The sequence below is a fragment of the Rhinolophus ferrumequinum genome, chromosome 8 (genome assembly GCF_004115265.2).
Source record: "Rhinolophus ferrumequinum isolate MPI-CBG mRhiFer1 chromosome 8, mRhiFer1_v1.p, whole genome shotgun sequence".
NCBI lineage: Eukaryota > Metazoa > Chordata > Mammalia > Chiroptera > Rhinolophidae > Rhinolophus > Rhinolophus ferrumequinum.
The window spans coordinates 12,451,493-12,476,457 of NC_046291.1; the positions used below are offsets into that span (position 1 = coordinate 12,451,493).

General features: G+C 41.1%; 2 protein-coding genes across 2 annotated transcripts in view; one reads left to right on the forward strand and one right to left on the reverse strand.

Moving 5' to 3' along the window:
- Positions 1-1,454: 1,454 nt before the first annotated feature.
- MRPL44 (mitochondrial ribosomal protein L44) lies at positions 1,455-9,325 on the reverse strand. Its single transcript, XM_033111715.1, has 4 exons — positions 8,745-9,325; positions 6,053-6,521; positions 2,628-2,806; positions 1,455-1,778 (listed from the first exon to the last, which is right to left on the reverse strand). The coding sequence occupies exons 1-4, from the start codon at positions 8,921-8,923 to the stop codon at positions 1,607-1,609; spliced, it is 999 nt and encodes a 332-aa protein (XP_032967606.1). The 5' UTR covers positions 8,924-9,325; the 3' UTR covers positions 1,455-1,606.
- A 913-nt stretch (positions 9,326-10,238) lies between these two features.
- Positions 10,239-24,965, forward strand: part of WDFY1 (WD repeat and FYVE domain containing 1) — a 42,931-nt gene continuing 28,204 nt past the window's right edge. The window contains exon 1 of the mRNA XM_033111714.1: positions 10,239-11,728. Within this exon, the coding sequence (XP_032967605.1) occupies positions 11,592-11,728 (137 nt within the window). The 5' untranslated portion in view covers positions 10,239-11,591. The remainder of the gene's footprint in view (positions 11,729-24,965) is intronic.

Consider the following 24,965-nt stretch of genomic DNA (forward strand, 5'->3'; position numbering starts at 1 on the left):
TCCAGCCCATATTTTCATGGGTGCTTTAACCAAGTACAACTTAATTTAGGTTCATAGAAGACTTTGAAAATGTGTTGAAATCACATTCTTCGTAAGGGATTTGGATCTCTTTACTTGCAAAGTAGTTTTTATGAATTAGAGCTAGATTTGTTTCCATATGTAAATCTAAAAGCAGTCAAGGTTTAGAAGCTTGAAAACCTCAGAGTGAGGATAGGTCCCTCCAACCTTGTAGGTTAAGGTCCTGCAAACTGCCCTGAACAGGAGAAACTGGGGGGTCACATCATCAGCACTACTTATGGGGGCAAGGAAGGATTACTGAGTTTGCAACTAAATTCTTTACAAACCTGAGATGCTTATAAAATTATGTTTCCTTGTAGTGGATGACACATAAATGTGGCATTTTGCCACTGGGTTGGGTCCTCTGTCCCTGGGTTCAATTATTAGGTGTTGGAGTTAAGTCTCAAAAGAAAGGTGAAATAATTTACATTTAACCTACCAATTCAGCCAACTACGTAATTCTCAAAACTTCCACTCCAAAAACTGTCTCTGCATTAGCTGTGATGACTGAAAACCTCTCACACATGACGAAAGTTCCACTTTCCTAACCAGTCTCAGGAAAGGGGTTTCAAAGGTCCTTCATCTTCCTTTATAAAAAGATTTCATGGCAAAAGTGCTGTCAGTTTAAACATATTACTTTTTCTATTCTCAACTCCCAATTCCCACTTTTCCTGTTAACTCCTGGGAGCAACTACTGGCAGACTGAAACTAAAAATTATTACTGTTGCCAAAAAGTTAAAAATAAGTAAATCAAAGGCAATTTGCAGTTGGAGGATTACTGAATTGAACACAGGGTTCAAGAACCAGGACACACTCTTAAGATTTGCTCTCTACTGAATTAAGTGTGTAACAGTGACTTAGAAAAGTGCTTCGTACATCATAGCTGTGCTCATGGTTGTGGGATACTACATGGATAAACACACGCTTTATTTTTCCATTAGTATCACCATCTACATTTTAAGCTTTTGACTTTCCTGTTTTGTTTTAAAAGCATAAAATGTACTTTTTCTGCCGTTTTATAGAAACTGAGTAACTATGAAATAAGTATAAGAATTTTAAACCTAGACTCTAGAGCTCATGTAAATACCTAATTGTTATGATTTACACCTTACATTTGTAAAAGTTAAGAGGTATAACATTACTCTTTTAGCTAAAATTGTATTATAGACAAAGTTCACTAACACCTGGGTTTATCAAATTAAACTACAATGAAACAATTAGAGAAAGTGTACTTTTTTTATTGGTATTATAACAAAGTTCACATAAAACGTATATTCCAATTAGGATACCTCAAAGCTGTAAGGGAATAAACTAATAAAATCAAGGACTCTAGGAAAAATTTATTGGGAGAACATCAAAGACTTCTGACAAAACAAAAATGATTAAAAAACAAAACATGACCTGATGAATACTTGTTTAATTTTAGGAACTCAGTATGAGACGATAAGACACACTTCTTTGCAATTTGAAAAATGTCCAGCTTTGAACATCTTTGACATCTGTCTCACTGTTTTCCTTACAAATTTCAAGTTCCCGCGTCTTTGGCTGGCTAGCTGGCAGCAATGGTCTTTTGTAGCCTTAAATTCTCCTTGGGCTTGGAGTAGTCCCAGGGCCGCCTATTCTCAGTGAATCCATACAGTTTCCTAAGTGCCACTCGAGCAGCTTCTTCTTCTGCAACCAGTACTGTCTCTCCAGGTCCTTCTGCAATTAACTTTTTATCACTAGGAAAAAACCCGACAGTAGTCTGAGATTACATGGTGCATCATAAAACACAGTCCACAAATCAGTTTTGCCTTGTAAACCTTATTTTGGCAATAATATCCACCAGAAGTAACAGAAATACTGTACCACTTTTTCTTTCTACCAGGAATAATATATGAGCTGCAGATAAAGGATGTGTTTAAGGCTTGCTAATCTGATAAACAAAAGAGTATCTTATCATTTTGCTTTGCACTTTAATTAAAACTAAAGAAGAAACATTACAACACTATCCATTTTCTCCTTTGTTCTGTCTTTCATTGCTTTTATACCTAGGTCCTACATCATATAAAGAGTAGAAAAATATTTACCTAAATTCTTAGTTATCTTAGGTAGTCACTGTTTACATTTAACACTTCAATTCACCTGAAATTAATTTGGGACATATCAACTGTTAACTAAGAAAACTAAAGAGTTCTGAACATGAATTGATGTGTAAATTTTGATGAACTAAACCCTTCTTTTTCCAGTTCTAGGCTCAGCTGTAACTGTTACAAGTGTGGATTAGGGTTAAATCTGTAACATTTATGAATGAAAATGTTTATTTTTCCACAGAAATATTTGGATTAACGTATACTCCATGAAATTCTACCGTGAATAGCTAGTATCAAAAGCTACTATTAACCAACCATAGATTACTGACCCTCCCCGAAGAATGACCGGCAGGAAAGGAAGCAGTAAGTAGGTAAAACTGGGAACGAGATCTTCACAAATCATTTAATGCAATTAGAGGTTATCTTAAGGAATTGTGAAAAGTCAGTTTTTAAGGCTTCCAACCAATATTACGAAGTTAAGATTAAAATTTTACTAACCAGTATAAGCCAACAAAATACACAGGCAAAGCTGTGGTGCTTCCAGACTGCCTTGTAAGCCTGGATTCAGGCGCTGAAATGTTCCTTTTCTTCAATTCTTCTACCAGTAGTCCCATGGGATTTACTACCTTCCAAATCTCAAAAAGTTCTTTCCCAGTCATTTGAGTAATGAAGAAATCCTACATATAAAAATACAATTTGTAAATTTAAATTCATATAAAGAAAATGACCATAATTCTAAGTATACTTTTAACAGAAATTAAAAGCTTAATGGGAAATAAAAAATATGTACTATTCTTTTTCATTCCCATATAGTTTTTCACATAAATTTTACCACAAAAATCATAGTTGTAGGTGAAATCCTGTCTCATACTTTAGAAATGTATGTGTCATGCATTCTTACCTGGAAGAAAAATATTTTTTTAAAAGAGTTGAATTAATGAATAAGCAGTAGTAACTTCTGGCAGAAACTCTTGTAAAAAGGCATTAAGTACTTCCTTGTCTATGTTCATGACTTTAAAAAATCATTTAAATGATTTCACATTAAGTGCTTTTTAAAAATGTTTTGAGTTTATACTTCCAACTTATAAGACTAAGAAAACTGAGGAACAAATTATGGACATTGAGAGCAGAAGAGAATCTTTTTGGCAATAAAAAGTTATCTGTTGTATAGAAAATATGGAAACAAACAGTGATTTTCACAACAAAACTCACATTAACAAACACAGTATGTAAGAGGATGGGTAAATGGGGCAGAAGGGGAGAAATTAAAAAAGATCCCTTGGTTCAAAAAACAGTCAATTTCATTTGAACACTTCCCGAAGCACCAGACCTCTATTTCATCTTCATTAATAAAAATATATGTAAGTCCATTTTCAGCTGGAGATTTCGTATCTTTTAATGTACAGAGACAGAGGTGCCTTATGAGACATATATGGTTATTCACATGTGTATGAATCACTGCGCTGTTACTTGCCATATAGAATAACCAACTGTAGGGTAAGGAAAAACAGTTCTAATGCCTAACGTATCAGTAGGAATATAGAGAGAATCTTAATTTTTCTGGGGTGATTATTTATGCCTCCCATTCTTTCCTCGTGGCTCCTGGTCTTATTAGTTTATTATTAGAGCTTTCGGTAGAGTGTGAGTTGAATATTCCAACTTCATCTCCCCAGAACAGGGAGGCATTATGAAGAAATGTTTCTAAAGTAAAAAGCACATTCGATTATGCAGACTGCCCACTTACAACGGCTCTAGCTGTCTCTGCATCAGCCTTGCCAAGACCCTCAGCATGGCTAAGAACAGTGCCGCTCACATTTAGAGGGGGCAGAAGTAGCACCTGGAGAGCTGGTGAAAGCAGATTCCTAGGCCCTCCTCCCACAGACGCTGATGCGGTAGTCCGAGGCGGTGCCTGAGAATCTGCATTTCTAACAAGTTCTCACCGAAGGTCATGCCAAACCGCATTCCGAGGAGCACAGGTTTAAATGTGCTTCTCCCTCTGGCTCACAAAGGTCCAGATACATCTCCCATCACTTTCCCAGATACCATTGGATCTGGTCATAAAAAGTGACGTCCCCAAGCACAAGCTCATCCTCAAGGCTCCTTAGGGACAAGCGTCACTTGTGTAGAACTTTTTTTAACCCTGCTAGTCACCTCCCCTGATCCCTGCACCTCTATAATAAATACCTCCATGACAGCACTCACATTCCCCTCTACCTGCCCAGTGAGCCGTGAATAGGACACTGAAGGCACAAATCGCACCTTTTAGCTCTGGCACCAGTGCGTGGCACGCATGTAAACAATACATATAAGGTGGACAAATGAACAAAAGAACACAATTCAAACCTGTCAGTTCTAGTATCAGAGACAAAAAAGATATCTATTCCTCTTGACTTAGGAGATCTCTGAATTACCTAGTTCTAATAGGCTCTATGATTGGAACTGTCAACAAAGGCACTAAAACATGGTAAACAAGTATTTCCAAATGGTCTCATGACGACCTTGTAAAAACTTCAAAAGGTGACCAAAATTTTTTTAAAGAGTTCTAAGACTCCACAGAAGCTATAGTGATAAAGAGAATAGAAACCAAGGGAAGGTCTGTGAGAATTTCTTTAGAAAAAGCTATTTAATTGTGGGAAGGGCAAGCAGGAGAGGCTTCCTTTTCACCTGAAGCCTAGAGGCCTTCAAAGGGTCCACTGGCCTCTGTGTCTGGGGTGAGGGACGCACAGCCAACTGGCAGCTACCACACATTCCTGGCTTAAAGGCAACAGGCTGGCAGAAGCTGCCTGCAGTAGTGGGTTACAAGTCTGCAACTGACGTCAAAGGTATAAAAATCCTTAAGGCCTGACGCGGAACTCACAGAAGGGATGTCATTTTAAAGAAATCCTTCCAGGAAACCAGCAACTGAGAAGGGAAGGAGCAGCAACACCTAAGTAAAGGAACATGGTTGGAAGTTTCCAGCAGGGGACACAATGCCCACTAGGGTCTGTTTCAAACATCAACCAGGCTCAGAAAGCACTACACCAGCTTCCAGTCATCAAGTCAAGTAACAATCTTCTGCTCTCCTTTCTCCTTCTCTTTCCTTGAGGTCCTCCTCCAGAGGAGTCAGTTAACGTGCCTACTTCCCAAAGGCGGACAGGTAGCCCACCAGCTGGGGAAGGAAGAAGGTAGGTTTTACCTGTGAACAAAGCCTGAGTCTTGGTTAACACAGGTATCCTTCTCTATAAAAAGTATCAAACTCATTATCAAGACCAAAAGAATACATTCCAACAGTAAAGGACTCTGGTTGAGGACCTGACATTCAAATGTCTGAATCAAGACTTTTTTTTTTTTAATTTAAAGTGAGTGTGTGGACTTTTTCCTTACGTAAGAGTAACCAAAAAGTCATGTTTTCATCCAATGCAGATGATAAAAATTCTCCCCATTAATAAATTCTAAATGGACAGTAGGAGTCAAGTCATACCAATTACAGAGTATTTTAATTAGCTAAGCTATCAGAAATCCAAGATATTATCACTTGTAAGAGCAGAACAGCAGCTGGTACTTAAGCATGAAGGTCCCTAACCACACTAGGCCCTCCAAAGGTGTCCTTTGGTCTCACTCATTCACGAAACATCTAGTGGGCATGTACTAGTGTGTAGGCACAATCCTTGTACCTAAGGATGTAAAGCTAACGACACTGCGGTTCTTACAAACTCAGAACCCAGTATTTAATATTCACCTCTGAGGATTTCCTCAATAGGGGGAAACTGGAATAATTAAGACACTACCATAAAAAAGTGTGAGGTCTTTCTCAGTTTTGGTACCAAGAAAGTTTCACATACAACCTCCCAAGGTCATATAGCATGGAAATTAATTACAAAAAGAAATTTTTCCTTCTGTCCACTTCAAGCATATTCCAATATGTGCAATTAGTAATTACCTACCCTGATGAAAAGTGCAGTCCTCTCAGGTCCGCTGCTCTGTAGCAGGGCTCCAATTACTGCAAAGAAAGTCTGCCGCAATACAGTTGGGGGTACTGGAAATTCTGCACTCAGCGTTAATTGCTCCACAGCCAAGTTTCTAGCCACATGACACACAACTTCCTCACCAGTGAGAAAGTCAACAAGACTTTGAATGCCTTCAGAGGGCAAGTGTGGGTAGGCGTCCTCAAAAAATCGTGTGAGACATGTTTGTGAAAAAGATGTCCCTTGTTCAGATAGTTCTTGATTATCTTTAAGATTCAGAAGAACAGCTTCTTTCTCTATTCCAAGTTTTTGGCGTTTGGCCTCTTCACTTTTAATATAGCAGCTATTAACAAATGCAGTTTTGAGAAGATCTAAGGAAAAGGTTTCCTGTAACCGAGGTCCAAATGCTTGAATTTCAGCATGGTAATCCCAGTTGGGCTTATCTGAACTGAAAATGTAAAATGGAAGACAGTAAGAGATGGTAAAAAGAACAAGATGGTATTATGATGGAAAATATTTTCATTATGATGCAATTTTATTAATTATATAAAGGAAATAAAAAAAGATTTTCTTCCTAATGCCAGGCTTTGATTTTCTAAAAGTTAAAATTCAAGCCAGATGATTACTTGGGCAGTTCTTTGCTAGATTCACTATTGGATCGATTTTCCCCTTGAGCCAATTGCCACATTAAAGTGGTTCAACAGAGACCAAGCCATCTCCTAACTTCCCTTCGTTATTTCTGCTCTACCCATGGAACTACACTTAATACCTAGCTCTGAAATACAAATTGTAATTTAGCAGGTTCAAGCCATAAACAATAAATACATTGTATTTATCTTGTATTTAACTGATTCAAGTTTTGAAAACATTTAAATTAGCAATTAAATAGTCTAGTATCAATGTTACGAATAAGTTAAAAGTTCATAATCATTCCCAAGAATGACTAAAAGGTCTTTTTTTTTTTTTAAAGAAATCCAAAATAAAATTCTTTTAAGTAAAAAGGGGCAGAAAAGTACAAAGACTTCGGTCATAAATCATAAGATGTATATAATCTATATAATCCATAAAGTTTCTTCCAACTATAAAAGCCTAAGATAACGATCCTCATAAAAATCAAAGAAATGTGAATTAAGAAATACTTTTTTACATATTAGAAGAACTTTATATTCTGTGTTGACAGACTATAGGACTATGAACACAAATATTCCTACTGGTCGGTGTATAAATTGGATTAATTTTTTTGGAGGACAATATTAAAGTAGCTATCAAAATTTCATATTAAATCTCCAAAGGAGTAATAACTTCAAAGCTATTCACTGTTACACTGTAACAACAATAGTATGGAACTCTAATACACATAAATTAGGAACCATAAAAGAGTGAGTGCATCTATTGGTACTGCCACGGCTACATGTCAAAGACACATTATTAAAGAGGAAAGAAAAATGCTGCAGATGAAAAAGGGGCCACATACTAAACTTGAGCAGCTCAGTGGAGGCCTGCATGGTGGGCCTTCCAAAGTCAGAGACCGAAACTAACCACATAGGATGGTCTAAACATAAAAATTCCTAATTAAAAGCAAGTCATGGAGGGTAGTCACGTCATTAGCCTGTAGCTTCCTCGACAAAGGTCAGTCTTTACCATAAGCGAGCCTGTCTATGGTCTTTTTGCATCTAAGATAACATACCTTTGAAACGTCACAGTGATCTCCTTTTCCAGACCCCTCACAGGGCACAGCCTCCACACAAGCACAGGAGAGGACAGAACGCCTGATTATTATCTTGCTGCCTGCACACCATCTCTAAGTGCTGTAAATGTTAACTATCCGGTACCCACCAATGTAAAAGTCTCTCCATTTTACTTTTTACCCAATTCTAGCGACTTCCCCACTTTGCTCTCTCCTGCCTCCTTAATCTACAACCAATGGATTTCAGTGACCTTTCTTAAGTCTCCTTTTATCCTAAAATATAAAATAAGTTGCAAAACTGCCATTCGCCAGAGCATTTCCTCCATCTGTTGAGATTCTGCTTCCTGGCAACTGTCAGTTTGGCTCAAATAAACTCATAAAAACTCCAGGTTTGGAAGCGCCTAACTGTTAACAACGCAAAACCTCATGTATAGTAGAATCTCATTTGGAGCTGTAAAGAACTAAGTCTCTTTCTGCCAGGCGCAGTCTCTTCTACTTCTGGAACAAAATTAATTAGGGTAAAAGCCTAAAGCTACCCCGTTTCCCTTTTCTTCCGGACAGTGGATTTGTGGCTGTAATACACGTAATTTCTTTCCCTTCCTCTAAACCACAACGCTGCGGAGTATTTTCTTCCCTCTTATCCATACCCGACGACTTCTCAGGCATTGCAAAACAGACGTTACAACATGCAAGCCCACATAAAGGTTACCTCCCCCTGGCCTCATTTCTCACGACTCTCAGGTGACAGGTTCCAAAAGGGAGTTCCGAAGCGGCGGGCACCGCCCCGCGCTCTACCCCGCCTCAGAGATCTATTTCCTTTGGCTCAGTCCACCCGTCACATGGGTGTCTGTATCGCAAACCCCCAAGCTCAAACCAGGCGCGCTTTAGTGATGAGCTACCCTCCCCGCCGCCCGGCCGAAGGCACGCGGGAGGTGGCCCCGGGGCCTCCCCCGCCACCAAGACCCATTCCCTAGGCGCTCTTACCGGCGAACGGGCGGCGGCGGGCACCGGAGCAGGCGCCGCCGCTCTAACTCCTTCTGAAAGCGGAAGGCGGCTCGGGCTTCCTTCTTCGTTCCCCGAACCGGCGGGGCGAGAGTGGGGGAGGCTGGTACCAGGAGGCAGCGAGGCCCCCGCAGCAGCAGCCTCACTAATCCGGTTGCCATTGCAAGGGAGAAAACAATGGAGGGCGGAAGGAAGAAAGTCGGACCGGTGTTCCCGGTAACACATTCCGCCTCCCACCCCCGACCGGGTGAGGTGAGCGAGGCTGGGGCGGGGCCAGCAAACGGAGGGCGGGGCGGCTGTAGTTGAATTTGCTGCGCGTGCGCGAACGCTGGTTCTTGCCAAACCTAGGGATTTCTCTTGCTTGAGCAGTGTGAGGGCCTTTTGGATCCAGAAATGTGTGAAAGAAGTTGCTTCACCCCGTCAGTTGCTCTCTTCTTCCTTTCTTTCTTATTAAATCAAAAATAAAAAAACTTGTTTCACATTCAGTTTAAAGAAAACACTAATTCTCCAGAAAAGAAAATACTTCTCGACATATATTCAGTCTTAGTTCCAGACCATCAATCCAGCCACTATTTATGAGCAAATAGTATTTACCTGGTATGTCTCCAAAAGCTTTCTTTTCAAGAGCCCTGGAATAAGAGATATTGAATTACCCAAAATTAAAATTTTTATTTAAAAACAATCTAACTATAAACTTTTTATAAAGCATCAAAAAAAAAAAACTGGGAAAAAATACATCAAAATGGGAACAGTGGAATTATAAATATTTTTTTTCTTTGTCTCCCACTCTTTATTGCTTTCTTACCAACTGCTAATGTAATTTCTTTAATCTAAGTTTAATTTACAAAGGAAGACTTGTCTGAATTCCCAATTTTGAGTTGCCTGCTGAACATCTAGACCAGGCGTGTCCAAACTTTTTTCAACGTTTTTCACCAAGGGCCATACGCGGTAAAATACACAAACAGCCGGGCCACTCACTCGAGGTGAAGTACGTATTGCCTCACCTGGTTTATTTAAGTAAACTAAATATATTTTTGGAATTTGCTGCGGGCCAATTAACAATGGATCGTGGGCCGCAGTTGGCCCGCGGGCCGCAGTTTGGACAGCCCTGATCTAGACCCTCAAAGGAGCACCTCTTTCTGTGGTCTCTCTACTTGTTAAGGGCAGCAGTGTCCCCTGCAATCACCCAGATAGGGCTTCTATGTTTTCATTTGTTCCTATTTCCATAAACACCTTCTTTTATCCAGGTGCCAAGTCCTTTTTCAATGTATTTCTACAGCAGCTGCCTGATGGTTATCCTTCTCTCTCTTCCAGGTTATTGTAATTGGCCTCCAAACAGGTCTTATCCCTTCCTCCCTTAACCGGATACAGTTCACCTACAGTCATCTCCCTGAAACACAGACCCGACCGAGCATGTTACTCTTTAGTTCAAGAATTTCATTAGCCTCCTGACTGACATCCTTCCTTTTAAAACTGAAGGCAGATTAAGCCAGTCTTCTGCTCAAACCCTCCAATGGCTTTCCATCTCACTTAAAGTAAAAATCAAAGTCCTTACCATGGCCTCAGGGCTCGACACAATGTGCCTGGTGACCCTTCTGTCCTCATCTCTCTCTGCACTCCACAGTCTGCTCCATCCACACTAGCTGCCTTACCAATCCTAGAAAACCTCAGGCATGCTCTCATCTCAGGGCCTTAGCACTTGCTGTTCCCTTTTCCAGGACAGCACTTCTCCCATATTTCTACATGGCTCACTCCCTCCTCTCCATCTTGGTTCAAATGTCACCTCCATGAAGTCTTCCGTGGCTGCCTGTTTTAGGTTGCATTCTCCAGAAGCAGAAGCTGAGACAGAGGTTGGCATTCAAGGTATTCATTAGGGATCAATAGCTGTAAGGGATGGAGATGTAACAGGATTAGACCGATGAAGTCAACTGAAATGCAGGCCTGACAAAGCCTCATGCAACCCAGAAGAGAGCTCTGGAGCCAGACTTCACAGATAGATGACTAAGGCTAACGCTGTAATTGTAAAGAAACAGGAGTCATTCGTATTAGCCAGAATATGGGGGTGTTTGGTCATTTTTGTGGTTTGCACAATGTTCATGTTCTGGCTGTGTTTAGATATGCTTATGAAGTCATCTTGTCTAATGTTTATGTTCCACAGGAATGAGCTGCAAGCACCCAGCCAGCTCCTGTGTAGTAGCAACATCGAAGCCTGGCTGATAGTACCAGACCAGCTGGAGTCCAGAAACTGCTTTTCTTTTTTTCATAGCTATGTGACCTAAAGCAAGTCATTTAACTTCTCCGTGGTTTAGTTTTCTTATGTCTAAAATGAGAATGCAAGTGCTCTTATCTCTCCATGTTTTAAGGTTATCAGTGTTAAAGGAGATAATCCATGTAAAGAATTTGGGATAATGCCCAGTATATATGTATTTTTTCACACTAACATCTCTGAAATGAAGGTGTCTTCCAAATAATGGCTTCTTAAAATTGATACAATGCAGTATCACTATTTTCTGAAGGCCTGGTTTGGGGGACATGCCTCTTCCCTGCCAACTGTACAAGCCATTCTTGGGTGAAGGACTTTACTTTGCAACCTTTGTATAACTTTCCCCACTTCTCCGCAGGCGCCCTCTGTGGCTCTTCGCCGGCTCCTAAATTTAGCTGCGCGGCTTCCCTAGGTAATACGGGCGGCGGCAGCACTCGGGAGCTTACGGCGGCTCGGCACCCACGCGGCCCCCGGTGCCGAAGCGAAACCCGCGCGTCCCCGCCCGCCCCGCCGTCAGCTGATGGGCCGCTCGCCCCAGAGGCCGCCACCGCTGCCGCCGCGCGAACATGGCGGCCGAGATCCACTCCAGGCCGCAGAGCAGCCGTCCGGTGCTCCTGAGCAAGATCGAGGGGCACCAGGACGCCGTCACGGCCGCACTGCTCATCCCCAAGGAGGACGGCGTCATCACGGCCAGCGAGGACAGGTCGGGCCAGCGGGTTGAGCGCCCGGCCGAGGCGCGATGGGGGCGGGCGGACCTCCGGACTGCGACGGGTTGTGGGGGCGGTAGGGTCCGCGGCCCGGTTTCTCTCCGCGTGGGGGCGTCCGGACGTGCGGCCCGTCGCCCCCGCCGCGCCTCTCTGTGTGCTGGGACCGCTCGCTTTCCACTCGTGAATCCCCCAGTCTCGATCCCCGCTGCTCCCCTTTCGTCCGGGACCCTGGTCCCTGCCACGCCCCTCCATTCCGGGATCCATGACCTCAGCGCCCCTCCATCTGGGGGACCCCGGTCCCCTCATCCCACTGCGTGCTTCCAGCCAGAGACCCGCGTCCTAATGCGCCTCTCCAGCCGGATTTTCGCGTCCCCACCGCTCCCTTCCAGTCTGGGACCCCCACTGCGTCCCTCTAGTCCGTACCCCGCCCATTCCAGCAGCCCGGGACCCCCAGCCCTCTCTCTCCTTTGTAGGATTTCGCCTAGAGTTGAAAGCGTCCCGACTTCTGGGGGTTTCTTGGCCCTCCCTAGTCAGTTCGTAGCCTCCTGTTCTGGGAGCCAGGAGGACGGGCGTCTGGCTACCGCAGGTCCTGGTGCCTTGATTCCCTTCCAACAACAGACCTCCAGGGCTTTCATGCTCTTCCTTCTGCTTCCGTCTGGACTTTACACCTCTCTCTTGCGCAACACCAGGGTCCATTTCTTTTTTCTACAGCTAGAACCACCTGAACTCTTGCTAGTTTTTTTTTTTTTTTTTTTTTTTTTTTTTTTTTTTTTTACCTAAATACGACTCATTTTTCAAAAAGACTTAGATGCGTTTATTTTAGAGGAAATTTTGTATTTCCACCACTAATGGAAAAGTATCACTTGCCATAAAGAATTAAACTAATAGCTAAAACATGTTCATCTCTGTGCATCTGAAGCCAGTCTCTTTCCTGTACTAAGACATCTTGCATTGAATGCCCACTGTACTTTGGGAAACAGTGATCTGATTCGATTTCCTCATTTTACCCAAGAAGAAACAGGCCCGTGGAGAGTCATGGAGATACTGATGAAGCCAGAAGTGCAACCCAGTACTCCCCACTCCAGCAATCTTGTCTTTCCAGGGCTGTGGGATTGATTGGAGAGATGTTTGTTTAAAACTTGAGAGTTTTTAAAACCCTAAACGTTTAAAGGATTAGTACTTCACTGTGGGAATTAGGAGGACATGACTGGTGTTTACTGAGTAAACCTGTTTCTTCCGTACAGTGAGTGGTCTTAAATGGTGATATTCCAAAAGTTGGAAGGCTTTCTGGAAGATGGACTCTACTGCTGTTCTCTTAAAGCTGAAGGCATAGAGTCTAGCCTTTTCGTAATTATCTTTGGAAATTAACTTTGAGAGCCTGTCCTGAATGGGAAGAGAAAACCTGAAGTCCTCAGTGCCTATTTAACCTTTGTGTTTTGCTTTTGAGTGTGTTTATTGTGAGTAGGCAGTGGCCTCTCCCTGCCAGTTTATAAGTTGCTGACCTCAAACAAGATAGGGAGGGATTGGTAGGACCTGGGTGTGGGTGTGTGTAAGCGGGAAGTAAGTGGGAGAGAGGGGTACGGAACTATAGGGAGAAAAGGAGAATGTAAAAGCAAAAGGCAAAGGACAGAATAATACTTGCAGATAGGACCCTAGATGCAGACAACACTTTATAAAGTTAGCTGTCTTTATTCAGTAAAATATTTTATTCATGACTCATGCATGTTGGGTAAATTGCTGAATATTTGAGATTACTGGCAAGCAGCAGTGCTGATAAATGTTTTATGGGAAGTGATTACTTAGCTGCTCTGGGACTGAAATATTCTGGGGAAGCCTTAGATCAGCTCATTTTTTCACTCGGGCACAGCAGGTCCCTGGCAGATGACTGGACCAGGTGAGGGCCAGCACCTTGGGTTTCTAATTTGTGTTTCAGGCCCAAGGAGCTTCCCTGAAGGTAGGACAACTTTAAGCTGGTGCCACACTTTATGAGATTTAATGAAAGGACATGGCTATGGGGTTGTTTTTTTGTTGTTGGGTCATGGTGGTTTGTTTTTACATTGTCATAAATATGTGCCATACTCTCAAGCATTCATTAATTCATTCATTCATTCACTCATTCATGTATTTAGAAATATTGTACTTATTGAGTACCAGGCTCTGGGGATACCACAGGGATCAAAAGCCACAGTACCTGTCCTTACATAACTTCTGATTCACTCATTTTTTTGGCCCCTGATCTGATGGAACCAGCATGTTGTGGAAACAGAACACTGACCTCCCTATTTATCAAACAAGCATTTATTAGACATTTACTGAGTGTTTGCACCTTTGTCAGACCTGTGGGGTTGAAAGACAGGTGACTCCAAAATTGCTGTTTCCAAAGGGCTGGACAGTGTGGTGAAGAGATGGCCCTGTGCTCTCAGCTTCCAGAGTGCTTGAGTGAGGGCCAGGTTCAAGGAAAGCCTCCTAGAGATGTCATTGAGTAGTGGAGTGGTCTGTGTGAGGGACGGAGGGTGTGCCTCCATGTTCCAGGAGAAGGGAAAGAACAGGAGGGAAAAATAAGCCAGTTACTTCTAGGTGACGGAAGCAAAAGGTGTATGGTTGGCCACGGCAGCAGAGAGTAACGAGAGCCGGAAGGCCCAGTATCCAGTTTTTGGAAAGGCCTTCCTTGTGGGCCACTCTTAGGAATTTGGACTTTATTTTGCAGGCAGTGAGGAACCATCAGAGTTCAAAGCAAGCCAATGACAGGATCAGAATTGATACTTTAGAAATAACAATAGCTAGCTAACCTTTTAAAAGCCCCTTCTCTGTGTCAGTACAGAATTAGACCTTATGTATTTTATTGATTGCATCCAGTCGTCACATGTCCCCACAAGCTAGGTACAGTTACCTTCCCTTACTGGCAGTTTCAAAATTCAGTATATTGTAAAAGTTAAAAGTGTTTTTGTTGTTGTTGTTGTTGTTGTTTTGTAAGTTGGGCCTGAAAACTCACTGGTGCTAAAACTTGGTCAGAATAGGTAAGGATATTTGTAATCTTTACTTACCCCATGCAATGTGAATATTTTACTACAGAACTAGCAATGCATTCAATTGCAGGTACCATCCCAGGCCCCACTTGGAGTGTTATGGAGCATACAGTGTAGTCTATTGCAGTGGGTGTTTGACAGTTTAGAAAACAGAGGCACAAAAGACATTGAAGTAACTGCCCAAGGTCACATAGCTAGTAAATAATAGGACTGAGATTCGAACCCAGGTATGACTCTGAGGCTCTCGTTATTTCTGCCATGCATCCATTTTTTCCTACACATTTGGAGAAACTGAGTCCAGATAGTATCAAACAATGATTGACTACTCTGGCAGCAAGTATAAAATGCTGGGATTCTACCTTTTGCTATGATTCAATTATCCTTCCTTCCTTTCTACTGGTTTTCAGGGTTAAAAAAAAAAAAGTTGGTTTGTACCTTTTCTCTACAACTTTTGCTTTAATGCTCAGAAAAGTAACTTTTAACTTTTAAAGTAGAGTCCAGCTGAAGTTAATTCACTTATAAAAGCTATAAGCAGTGAGAACTAGCTGAGATCATTTTGAGAGGAAAAGTGAAAAATGTGAGGGTCAGTCTTGAATTTAGTGTCCATTTTTCTAAACTCTAGGCCAGTGATTCTCAGTCAGACGTGACTTAGCTCCCCAGGGGACATTTGCCAATATCCGGAGACATATCGGTTGTCACGATTGGAGGAGGAGGGTACTCCTGGCTCCTGATGGGTAGAGACCAGGGACACTGCTCAGCATTTTATAATGCACAGGACAGTCCCTCTTAAAAAGAATTGTCCAGCCCCAAATGTCAGTAGTGCCGAGGCTGAGAAACCCTGGTCTGGGCTCAATGTCCCTGTTTAACTCAAGAGACTGGTTGTCAAACTTGAGCAAGCATCAGAAGCTGATAGAGGTCTTGTTAACACACAGAAGGCTGGGCCGTACCTCAGAGACTCTGATTCACTAAGTGTGGGGTAGGGCCTGCCAAGTTTCTACCAAGTTCCTAGCCATGCTGCTGCTGGTCCTGGTACCACACTTGGAGAACCACTGCTTGAGCGCTGCACTTGCCTGCAGAGAACCTTTAGGAAACACAGCTGTTTACGCCTTGTCCCATTTTTTGTCAGCTTCTGGGATATATTGGAGTCATTCACATGTACCCCCCTACTTCATAATAAACCCAAACTATACATGACAGAGCTAAATACAGATAATCCTCCCAAAATGTATTAAACCAGTGTGGACTATCGAGCTTAATTCCATCGTAACTGGAGTCTCTGATCACGGTTTGGGCAGTGAGCGTAGGGGGCTAATCAGAAACCTTCAGGAATTACTGTGCCATGAAGGGTTAATGGGATGGGATACTCTTGTGTGCATTCATTTCGATTTTGTTGCAGCAATAAATGCCCCAACCTCTTTTGTTTAGGCTTCCTTCTCCTGCTAAACCTAAATTAGTATTTTTAACTTTAGTTTTAAGTTGCGCGCACTTTAGAACTAGAGTATTTGAGCATGCAAAGTGTAAGAAGGATAAATTTGTAAAGTTAAAAAAAGTCTTGAATATGACTATCTTTCTAGTCAGGAAACTGTAAAAACAAAATAGCCTCAATAGTAAGCTGAAGAATTTGAACTGTAGCCATCATTTTCCTGACGGGGAAACAGAAAATGAGACGCCACTTTCAGAATGGAACTGAAATTGCTTTTTGAACTTCTTTCCTGTGGAATGCACCAAAAATTTAGATGTCAGTTGGCTGAAGGATACAATTTTTAAAAGGTAAAAATTTTATTATAAAGCTTTATAAGTAAGTTAAGGCTATAGGCCTGCTCTGTTCATTTCTGAAAAAAATAGATTTTGAAGATGGTTGTGTTCAAACTGTAGCTCCTGGGCCAAGATTGATTTCTACAAGAAACTCATTTTTGTCTGGCCTAAGTCAAACAAAGACAGATCTCATGTGTTTTAAAATATCTTAGGATATTGCACATAGGCTGGTAAACAATAAAGATTCCAGAAAACCAACTTTTAAAACCACTTTGGTGGCATCATCTTTTTTGTTGTCGTTACACCAGCTATTTACCTTAATACATTTCTTCTCCCTTAGACATTTCTAAACATAGTAAGATGGTTTGAGGGAAAAGTTGTTTATTTACTAACTGTTCATGTGGAAACAATCTTAAATAAACAAACTTGATTCGTGTTATGTTTAGGAGGAAACCTGGCATAACTGAAAGTTGGTAGTTTATACAGAAAACCAGGGTGTTAACTTCTGTAGTTTTTTTGTCATGCAGTGCCTAAAAGTAGACTCTTTAATTGTGTTATAAAATAAAGTGAAGAAGTGAGAAGGCAGGCAGCCTGGGAGGGCATGTCTTTATTTCTCTGTTGTTACAATCATTTTCTTTTTATAGCAAAGTTAAGAACAGATTCTAGATCCAAAATGCCCGAGTTTGAATCCCAGCCATGTGACGTTGGACAGGTTCCTTATATTCTCTGTATCCTAGTTTTCTCATCTGCAAAATGGAGCTAATAATAGTACTTAGCTCATAGGGTTTTGTGAGAAATACATGAATTAATATATGTAATGCACATACCATAGAACAGTGCCCAGAATAGAGAAAGTACTGGTGTTTTGGCTACTATTGTTTTCATTGCCTTTTACTTTTCCATATAATTACTTCAGTCTCATCAAAAGCTAAAGATGTCTCTGCTTGCTGAGTATGTTTGTTTGTGTCTGCATGTGTGTGTGTGCAAATAAAATAAATTTTTTCCTGTCTGAATAGGACAATACCATTTGGGGAGTCACTTAGACCTAAGTCCTTCTAACTGTCTTTGAGCCATGGCTTCTCATCATTTCCATATTCGTTCATTTACAAGTCATGTCAGTCGTTAGCTTTCCCTTATAAAATCTTTGCCCTGCCCTGATAGGGGGCTCCGTGACCACCCCTAGGTTCATTGATTCACGAGGAGAACTGCCACCATATAGTGGTCCTCACGACAACGAAAGGATACAAAACAAATTTGGCGAAGGGAAAGGTATGGGGTGAAGTCCTGAGAAAACCAAGCACGAGCTTACAAGAGTCCTCGCCCCGTGGAGTCCCACAGGAAGTGTTTCCCTCCTCCAGCATTGAGTTCTGAGCACGTGTGTGAAATATTGTCTCCCAGGAAGCTCATGGGTACTAAACTCAGTACCCAGGGATTTTACCGGGGGTGGGTCATGCAGGCGCCCTCTCTCTAGCATGTGCCAAGATCCCAGACTCCCAGAAGGAAAGCAGGTGCTCATTGGTCTCTCAGATGTTAATCTGAGTGAATCAATTAACAAACAAACCTGGGAATAAGGAAGCCTTGGAACGTGGAAGGTTAAGACCAGGCTACTTCCTGACTGCCTCAAACTACTTTGGGGTTAATTTAACCTTGTGTTTCAAAACTTCTAGGCTGTGGATAGTTTTATTTATTTATTTTTTTATTCAAGTTAAGAAACAGTAAATGTTGCATAAACCCTGCATTGACTCCATCTTGTCTAGATGGCTCCTGCTCTTCAGAGGTGGTGATGGTTTTTAGCCTTCTCGGGGGCACAGAGGTCACAAAAAATCATCTTGTTGCTAAGTGAAAAGAAAACAGCAGGAATGGTTCCTCCAGTTAAAAAAAAGAACACTTCTGTACCTTAGAAAAGCAGCCACCTGGCTTCTGGAGAAGTGTTATTCGCATAGGTTCTGGTGCCAAGAAAATGGCCTTAGTCCCGGGATAAAAATCTGCCTGCGACCAAATCAGCACTCTGAGCGTCAGCGTCGTCATGGACCTCTGAAGCTGTTCCCATTCCTTCCTCGACCATAGAAGGGCATGGAAATTTTAATTTTTCTCAGCCAATCTAATTCTGTATAAAAAGAGGCTGGTTTCACTCACTTTTCAGTTTGATAATTAATTCAATAAAAATCCCATGCTTTCCCCTGTGTTATCAAATCAGAAAGACTTTCTGCAGCAGGAATGCAGAGGGCAGAGTTCAGCAGACTTGGCTGGAAGGAAACTGCTCTTTATTCGATAAAAACCGTTTGCACTGATGACCCTGTCTGTTCTTTTCTCTTTCATGCTACATCTTAATGTTGTAGAAACCATCCAGGCGACCAGAATTACGCCTTTTTTTTTTTTGTCTGTAGCCCCTGGAGGTATGTCAGACTAGGAAAAAATACCCTTTTCTGTAGGTAACAGAAATGTTTGGAGATATACCAAGATATGAAATAGTATCAGCAGCCCTAAGAGTGACTGGAAAATAAGATTTCCTCAAACTTACTATTTGCTCAGAGTTGAAAAGAAGTCAGGCCTTGGGTTTAATTTGTAACATATGCTATACTCTATTCTCTTTTTAACTGATTAATTGAATAATCTCTGTATATCAGTTTACAATTTAAAAATGGTTAAATTGCTTTAATTTAGCTGTTTGGGGATGATTAGGGTTTTTTTTGTGTTTTTTTTGTTGTTGTTGTTTTTTGGGGAAATTTAGAAAAGATCTAGTTTTAGAAATGCTGAGGTGTCAGACAAAATGGACCTTGGCCTTGTGGTTTTACAGAAACACTTGTGTACTATTAGAATCTATCTATCCAAGTGTGGGCATGATTTTCAAGGTAATTATACTGAAAAATAACATGTACTGAATCCAAATGTATGTTCTCAGGGACTTATAGGTTTAAAAATGGTATTCGTCATGACTCCCATAGATACCTCCTGGCTTGAGAGCCAGTGCTTTTCAGAAGAAAATTCATGCTTTGAATCCATCTTTGCTCCTACTGTATTATTGCTTAAGTAGACGAGGCTTTATAGATTTGGTGATTCCCTAAAGTATGTTTTTAATTTCCTTTTAATCATCTCTTTGAGGGAGTTCAAGAGACGGGCTGGGAGAAATGAAAAAGATCCTGCCTACCTATTCTGATCATCAGGCATATCTCTGAGCAGATCGAAGATTAATCTTCCTGGAATAAATACTTCACTCTTAATTAAAACTGTGGGTTTTAGTCTGCTTCTAAAGAACATACAGAATTACTATCGTTGGTGGACAGGATGAAAAATCTTGGACAACATTCGAGTAATAACTTCATTTATGCTTTAACCGTAATTTCTTCAGTTTGTTAGGATTCAAGTTAGCATCTATGCAAAGTGAGGATCCTGTATTTCAATTTAAAGTTAAAGTGGAGTTATTTGTTTACTAAGTAGTTTGAAATCCTTAGCACTCAGTAAATGCCAAAGGGTACTTTTAATTTTTAAGGTCAGATTCCTAAGTATTCCTCAAGGTGTACTGTTTGGAACAGATGACATTGTATCAGTTAGCTATTGCTATGTAACAAACCATCTCAAAATTCAGTGGCTTAAAACAGCAAGTATTATCAATGTTCATGAGCCTGTGGGTCACCTGGACAGCCCTTCTGGTCACAGCCAGGCCCACTCATACGTGGGTCAACCGTGCTGATCTTAGCTAGTCTCCTTCAGATGTTTAGGGGTTTGCTAGCTACAAGCTGGTGGAGGGTGGCTTCAGCTGGCTCATGAGGAGGTGTTTAATTGTTGCCTTGTTGTTAGTGCTTACCAAGGGGGAGCTGGGGACCCTGCTGTTCTGCCCTTCTCAGCTTCTCTAAGTCTTTTCTCTAGGGGTCCCCACAAGGAGCCAAAGTCATGGTCTGCCTCTTAGGTATGTTACTTTCTCTCCTACCTGCCCCTAACCAGCCTCTTCACCCAGCCGCCCAGACTGGCTCAGTGTAGTTAGGGAATTTAGTTATGTCATTTTATATTATGCTTTTAAAAAACTTAACTTTTCTCACAGCTCCATGGTCTTCTTAACTATCTTTAATGACTGTATAAGCTATTGAATTAATATCTCATTAACCCATTTCGTTATTTAACATTTTTCCCCAGCTTTTATTCCTTAATGAACTTTTGTGTGTATGTGTAGTTCCTTTTTCTTTTCCTATTAAATAATTTCTTCAGAATCAGTTGCCAACCCTGGAATTCCTAAATCAATTTATCTTTGTTGTTGTTATTACTACTATTAGATGGGAAATGTTTTTCTCACTATGTGGAGCAAAGTGCTTGTCGAAGAGTTAATTCTATTATAAGTTACAGTGCTGACAAAACAGTAAGAGAGCCCTAGAAATGGCACTTTATTAGTGTTTTCAGCTCTTCGTTTGCTATCCCTGCACAGCAACACATTTTTAAAACATTTAAATCTGAAATATTTAACAAAGAACTGCAAACCAACTTTGGCATTTCACTTATCTTGAATATAAATGGGTCATCCACTGCGTCGAACTTAGATAGACGAGTAAGGTGGTGGTAGTGTAGTGGGCACATTGTAGTTGTGTATATACAACGTTACAGTCTTATGTAGAGGTACCTTTTTTGTCTATCCATGGAAAATGTTGCACATCTGTGTGAGTCTGTTCTTCTTGAATGGAAAGGCCAAAAGAGACTGATAGTAGATCCTTTCACAAGGATTTTAGTAGCAGAGGGAAGTTTGCAAAACATTTATGTAGGCTCTGAAAGAAATGACACATTTCCTTTCTAAGTACCTTTTGGAAAAATAGCAGACTATTGTTTTTAAATAACTTAAAAATAGAGCCTTGCAAAGCATGAACACTAAGGTTTGGGTTTTAGGAGAAGACTTTTTCTCGGACTGACATGTTCTTGAATAATCAAAGAAAATCCATCCACTAGAAAAATGGGTAGTATGAGCAGCAAGGAAAACATAAAATGAGTTTGGGTGAGTGGGTGTGAAGTTGTCAAAATATTAAAGGAAAAGTTAAGCTGTTTTATGTTAGTGAAGAGAGCAGCTGAGATATTCATCAAGGCAGAAAATATTGTGGTTTTTGTAAAAGTAAAACCGTCTGATCTTGACACCTTAGTGATTATACGGTTTATTAATATCATCCTAAAGTTTTTTAATAATTTGCTCCTGTAAAATGTTACTAAACTGTACTATCGTGTTGCTTTCAACTTATTGAATAGTAGATTTTGCTTACAACTTGTTGAAAAGTATCTTTTTTAGTCTGTGGAATTTGTTGGCTTTTTAGTAAGCAGCCCAACTTAAGTCTGTTTTTACAACCATGTGTTAAACCAGTGAGAAATATTCTGAACATAATACAGACCAAATTCCTATTACTTAGCAGAAATTACACAACTGTTAGGTTCTTGAGAGTGCTGGAGTGTTAGGGCTCAAACTTAACTTTGTTTTGATTTAATCTTGAAAGTGGAAGATTGTAATGCATTGTCTAAGGAAGGGGAAGAATATGTCTCGAAAAAGAGAAGGGAGGCAATTCAAGATAGAAGGTGTGAATGTAGAGGTGGAGCTGACTCTCAAGGTTAAGTGCCTAATTTGGAACCGATTCCCAAGCAAGGATCCTCTTCTCTCAGCCTGGATGTAGTAAACAATTTTCACATGAAACACCCCAAGAGACACTTTAACTCTCGCTAATTTGCGTGTGTGTCAGCTGGGTACAGACCAAGTCATAGGACTGATGTTTGTCCTCCAAAGGAAATAATACTGTGTTTCAAAAATGCTGGGGTTTAAGCGGGTTCTGCTTTGACCTCGGGCTAGTTTAAATATCATTCTGATGCGGCATGAAATGAAAATTTGACTTTTCCAGGTCAGATGATTGGTTGGAAGAGCCGACCTTCCAGGTTCCCTGCTCGTGGCCGCCTCCCCTGCTCTCTGAACATGCTTTTCTTTCAAGGACACCAGGACGGCACAAGCTGCCAACACATTCATGACCCATAACTTTTGGGGTTCATTTGAAGGGTTTTAGAATGTGTCAGCATGCTGTTCTTTAGACTCTTAAAAAACCTGACAGATAGGTAGCTAGCAGGTTTAACCCCCTTGTGACCCCGTGTGAATGAGGCCGGGGAACCTGACAAGGCATGCATGATGCCCTGACGTTCAAGTGTCTTGGCCTTTGCTGCCCTGTCTCTGGATGTGGAGTAGAATCCTTGAGCACATTTAATGCTGGGGAGTTGGCCTTTCACTTACTATACCTCTGGCTTCATCCCTATGTCGAACATAAGAAATAAAATGTATCCATAAGCATTCTGTGTTAAGTAACATAGAATATAGTCAACAAAATGTAATTTTGTGTTAGTAATTCAGGACTCAGGATCATCATTATAAGTTTCTACTGATTATTTTAGATGAGGGCATCATGCTGAAATTGTAGCCATCCTGCGATGTGCCCATAAACTACGTCCTAGAGAGAAACGTTCTTGGTAGGGTGGTGAGGGAGGAGGGCTTAGGACGTACCTTGAGCGTGATGTGTTTGGGCCACTTAAGGACACAGCTCACTGGAATGCAGGGTCTGGGTCTGGGAGTCATAGGCACCGAGGGTGTCAGCCGAGGGTGGGTTCTGAGCACAGGGGCAGTGGATGCAGAGCTCCTGGGAGATGGAGCTGGTGGTTGACATGACCAGAATGGACCAGAGGTCAGGCCTACCAGGTAACCTGACAGGAGGCTGCACTGTGATGTGAGTGATGAGGGCGGGACTTCGTGGGTATGCTGAGAACAGAGAACAAAGACCCATGTCTTATTTAGGAATTATTGCTTCTTCTTAAAAGACAGGCAAAAACCTGCAACAGCATTATCAGACCTAAACAAAACGAGCAGTATTTTTTTAATATTATCAAATATCTAGTCAGTGTTTATCTTTGCAATTGTTTCATAATGACACATGTATTAAACAGATTGAATCATGATCCGAATAAATCTATGCATTGCGATTGCTTGATATGTCACTTAAATCTCTTTGATCGTAGGCTGGTCTTCATGTCTATCTTTTCCCCCTTGCAAATTGTGGAAAAAACAGGGTCATTGGTCTATAGCCTTTCTTGCATCTCGATTTTTGCCAAATGTACCCTTGTGATGGTGTTTGTTATGTCCCTCTGCATTTCCTATAAATTGTATCTAGAAGTTTGATCAGATTGTATTTTAAAATAAGGTTGGTATTATGCTACATTTATCAGTTTTGTCCACTTAACATCATATTGTGAACACTTTTCCTTACCATTAAGTATTTTTTTCCACAACTTGGTTTAAATGGTTCCGAACTAGAAAGAACAGTATCATGAAAAAGTTTTAACCTCTGAGATTTGGAAAGAAGAAAGCCAAGTAATCACGAACAGTAACCAAGAACCCACAAATAAGAGAGTGGTTTAAACATTATCTCAGACAGTATTAAATTTTGATTTAAGATGGCGACTTGCAAACTGTAAAGATAGATATGGTCATACATGCTTTAATCTGATCTCTCTCTTAATTTTGAGTGTGAACTTGGACTTTCTAGAACTTCCTGTCACAATATACCGTATTTCCCCGAAAATAAGACCTAGCCAGACAATCAGCTCTAATGCATCTTTTGGATTAAAAATTAATACAAGACTTGGTATTATATTATACTATACTATACTGTACTTATTATATTATATCATATCATTCATATCGTATCATATATTATATTAAAGACCCAGTCTTATAGTAAAATAAGTAATAATTATAGTAAATAAGTAAATAAGTAATATTTATAGTAAAATAAGACTGGGTCTTATATTAATTTTTGCTCCAAAAGATGCATTAGAGCTGATTGTCTGGCTAGGTCTTATTTTTGGGGGAACATGGTACATACCTCAAAACAAAGCAAAACTAAACCAAGGCTGCCTGATTATCTTGCCTTGTGAACCATGTCACATGAGAGCTTGTTTAATGGTGTCTGAATGAAGAGGCTGTGTTTGAGATTCTTCTTGGTGTCTCTGCTTATTACCAACAACAGAGGTAACTCCCACTGGGCTAAGCCACCGAGGCTGTTTTGGGAAGGATGCTGGGGTGTCTGCCTCACAGATCCAAGTCCAGGGAACTAGCGCAGCCTCAAGAGCAGCTGTCATGAGGGACTCTCCACCTGGACTCTCTTCACCTCATTCTGCTTCTTGCCATAGGTCGGCTTCATTCTCTCTCTGTCTCTTTTTTTGATGTAGAAAATTCTCTAGTCCTGATTCTAAAACATGACCAGAAACAGCCATTTCAGCTACTGGAGACATACTGATCTATTTTTCTCCCTCCTGGTTTCCCAGGAAAGGAACCTGATTTATGCCGCTAGGATCAGATGCCCATTTCTGGTCTAGCCAGTTGTGATCAGGAGTGAGATGTCAAGGAAAATTCTGAGGGATTTGGCTTGGCAGAGGTTCCATTGTGAGCCGTCAG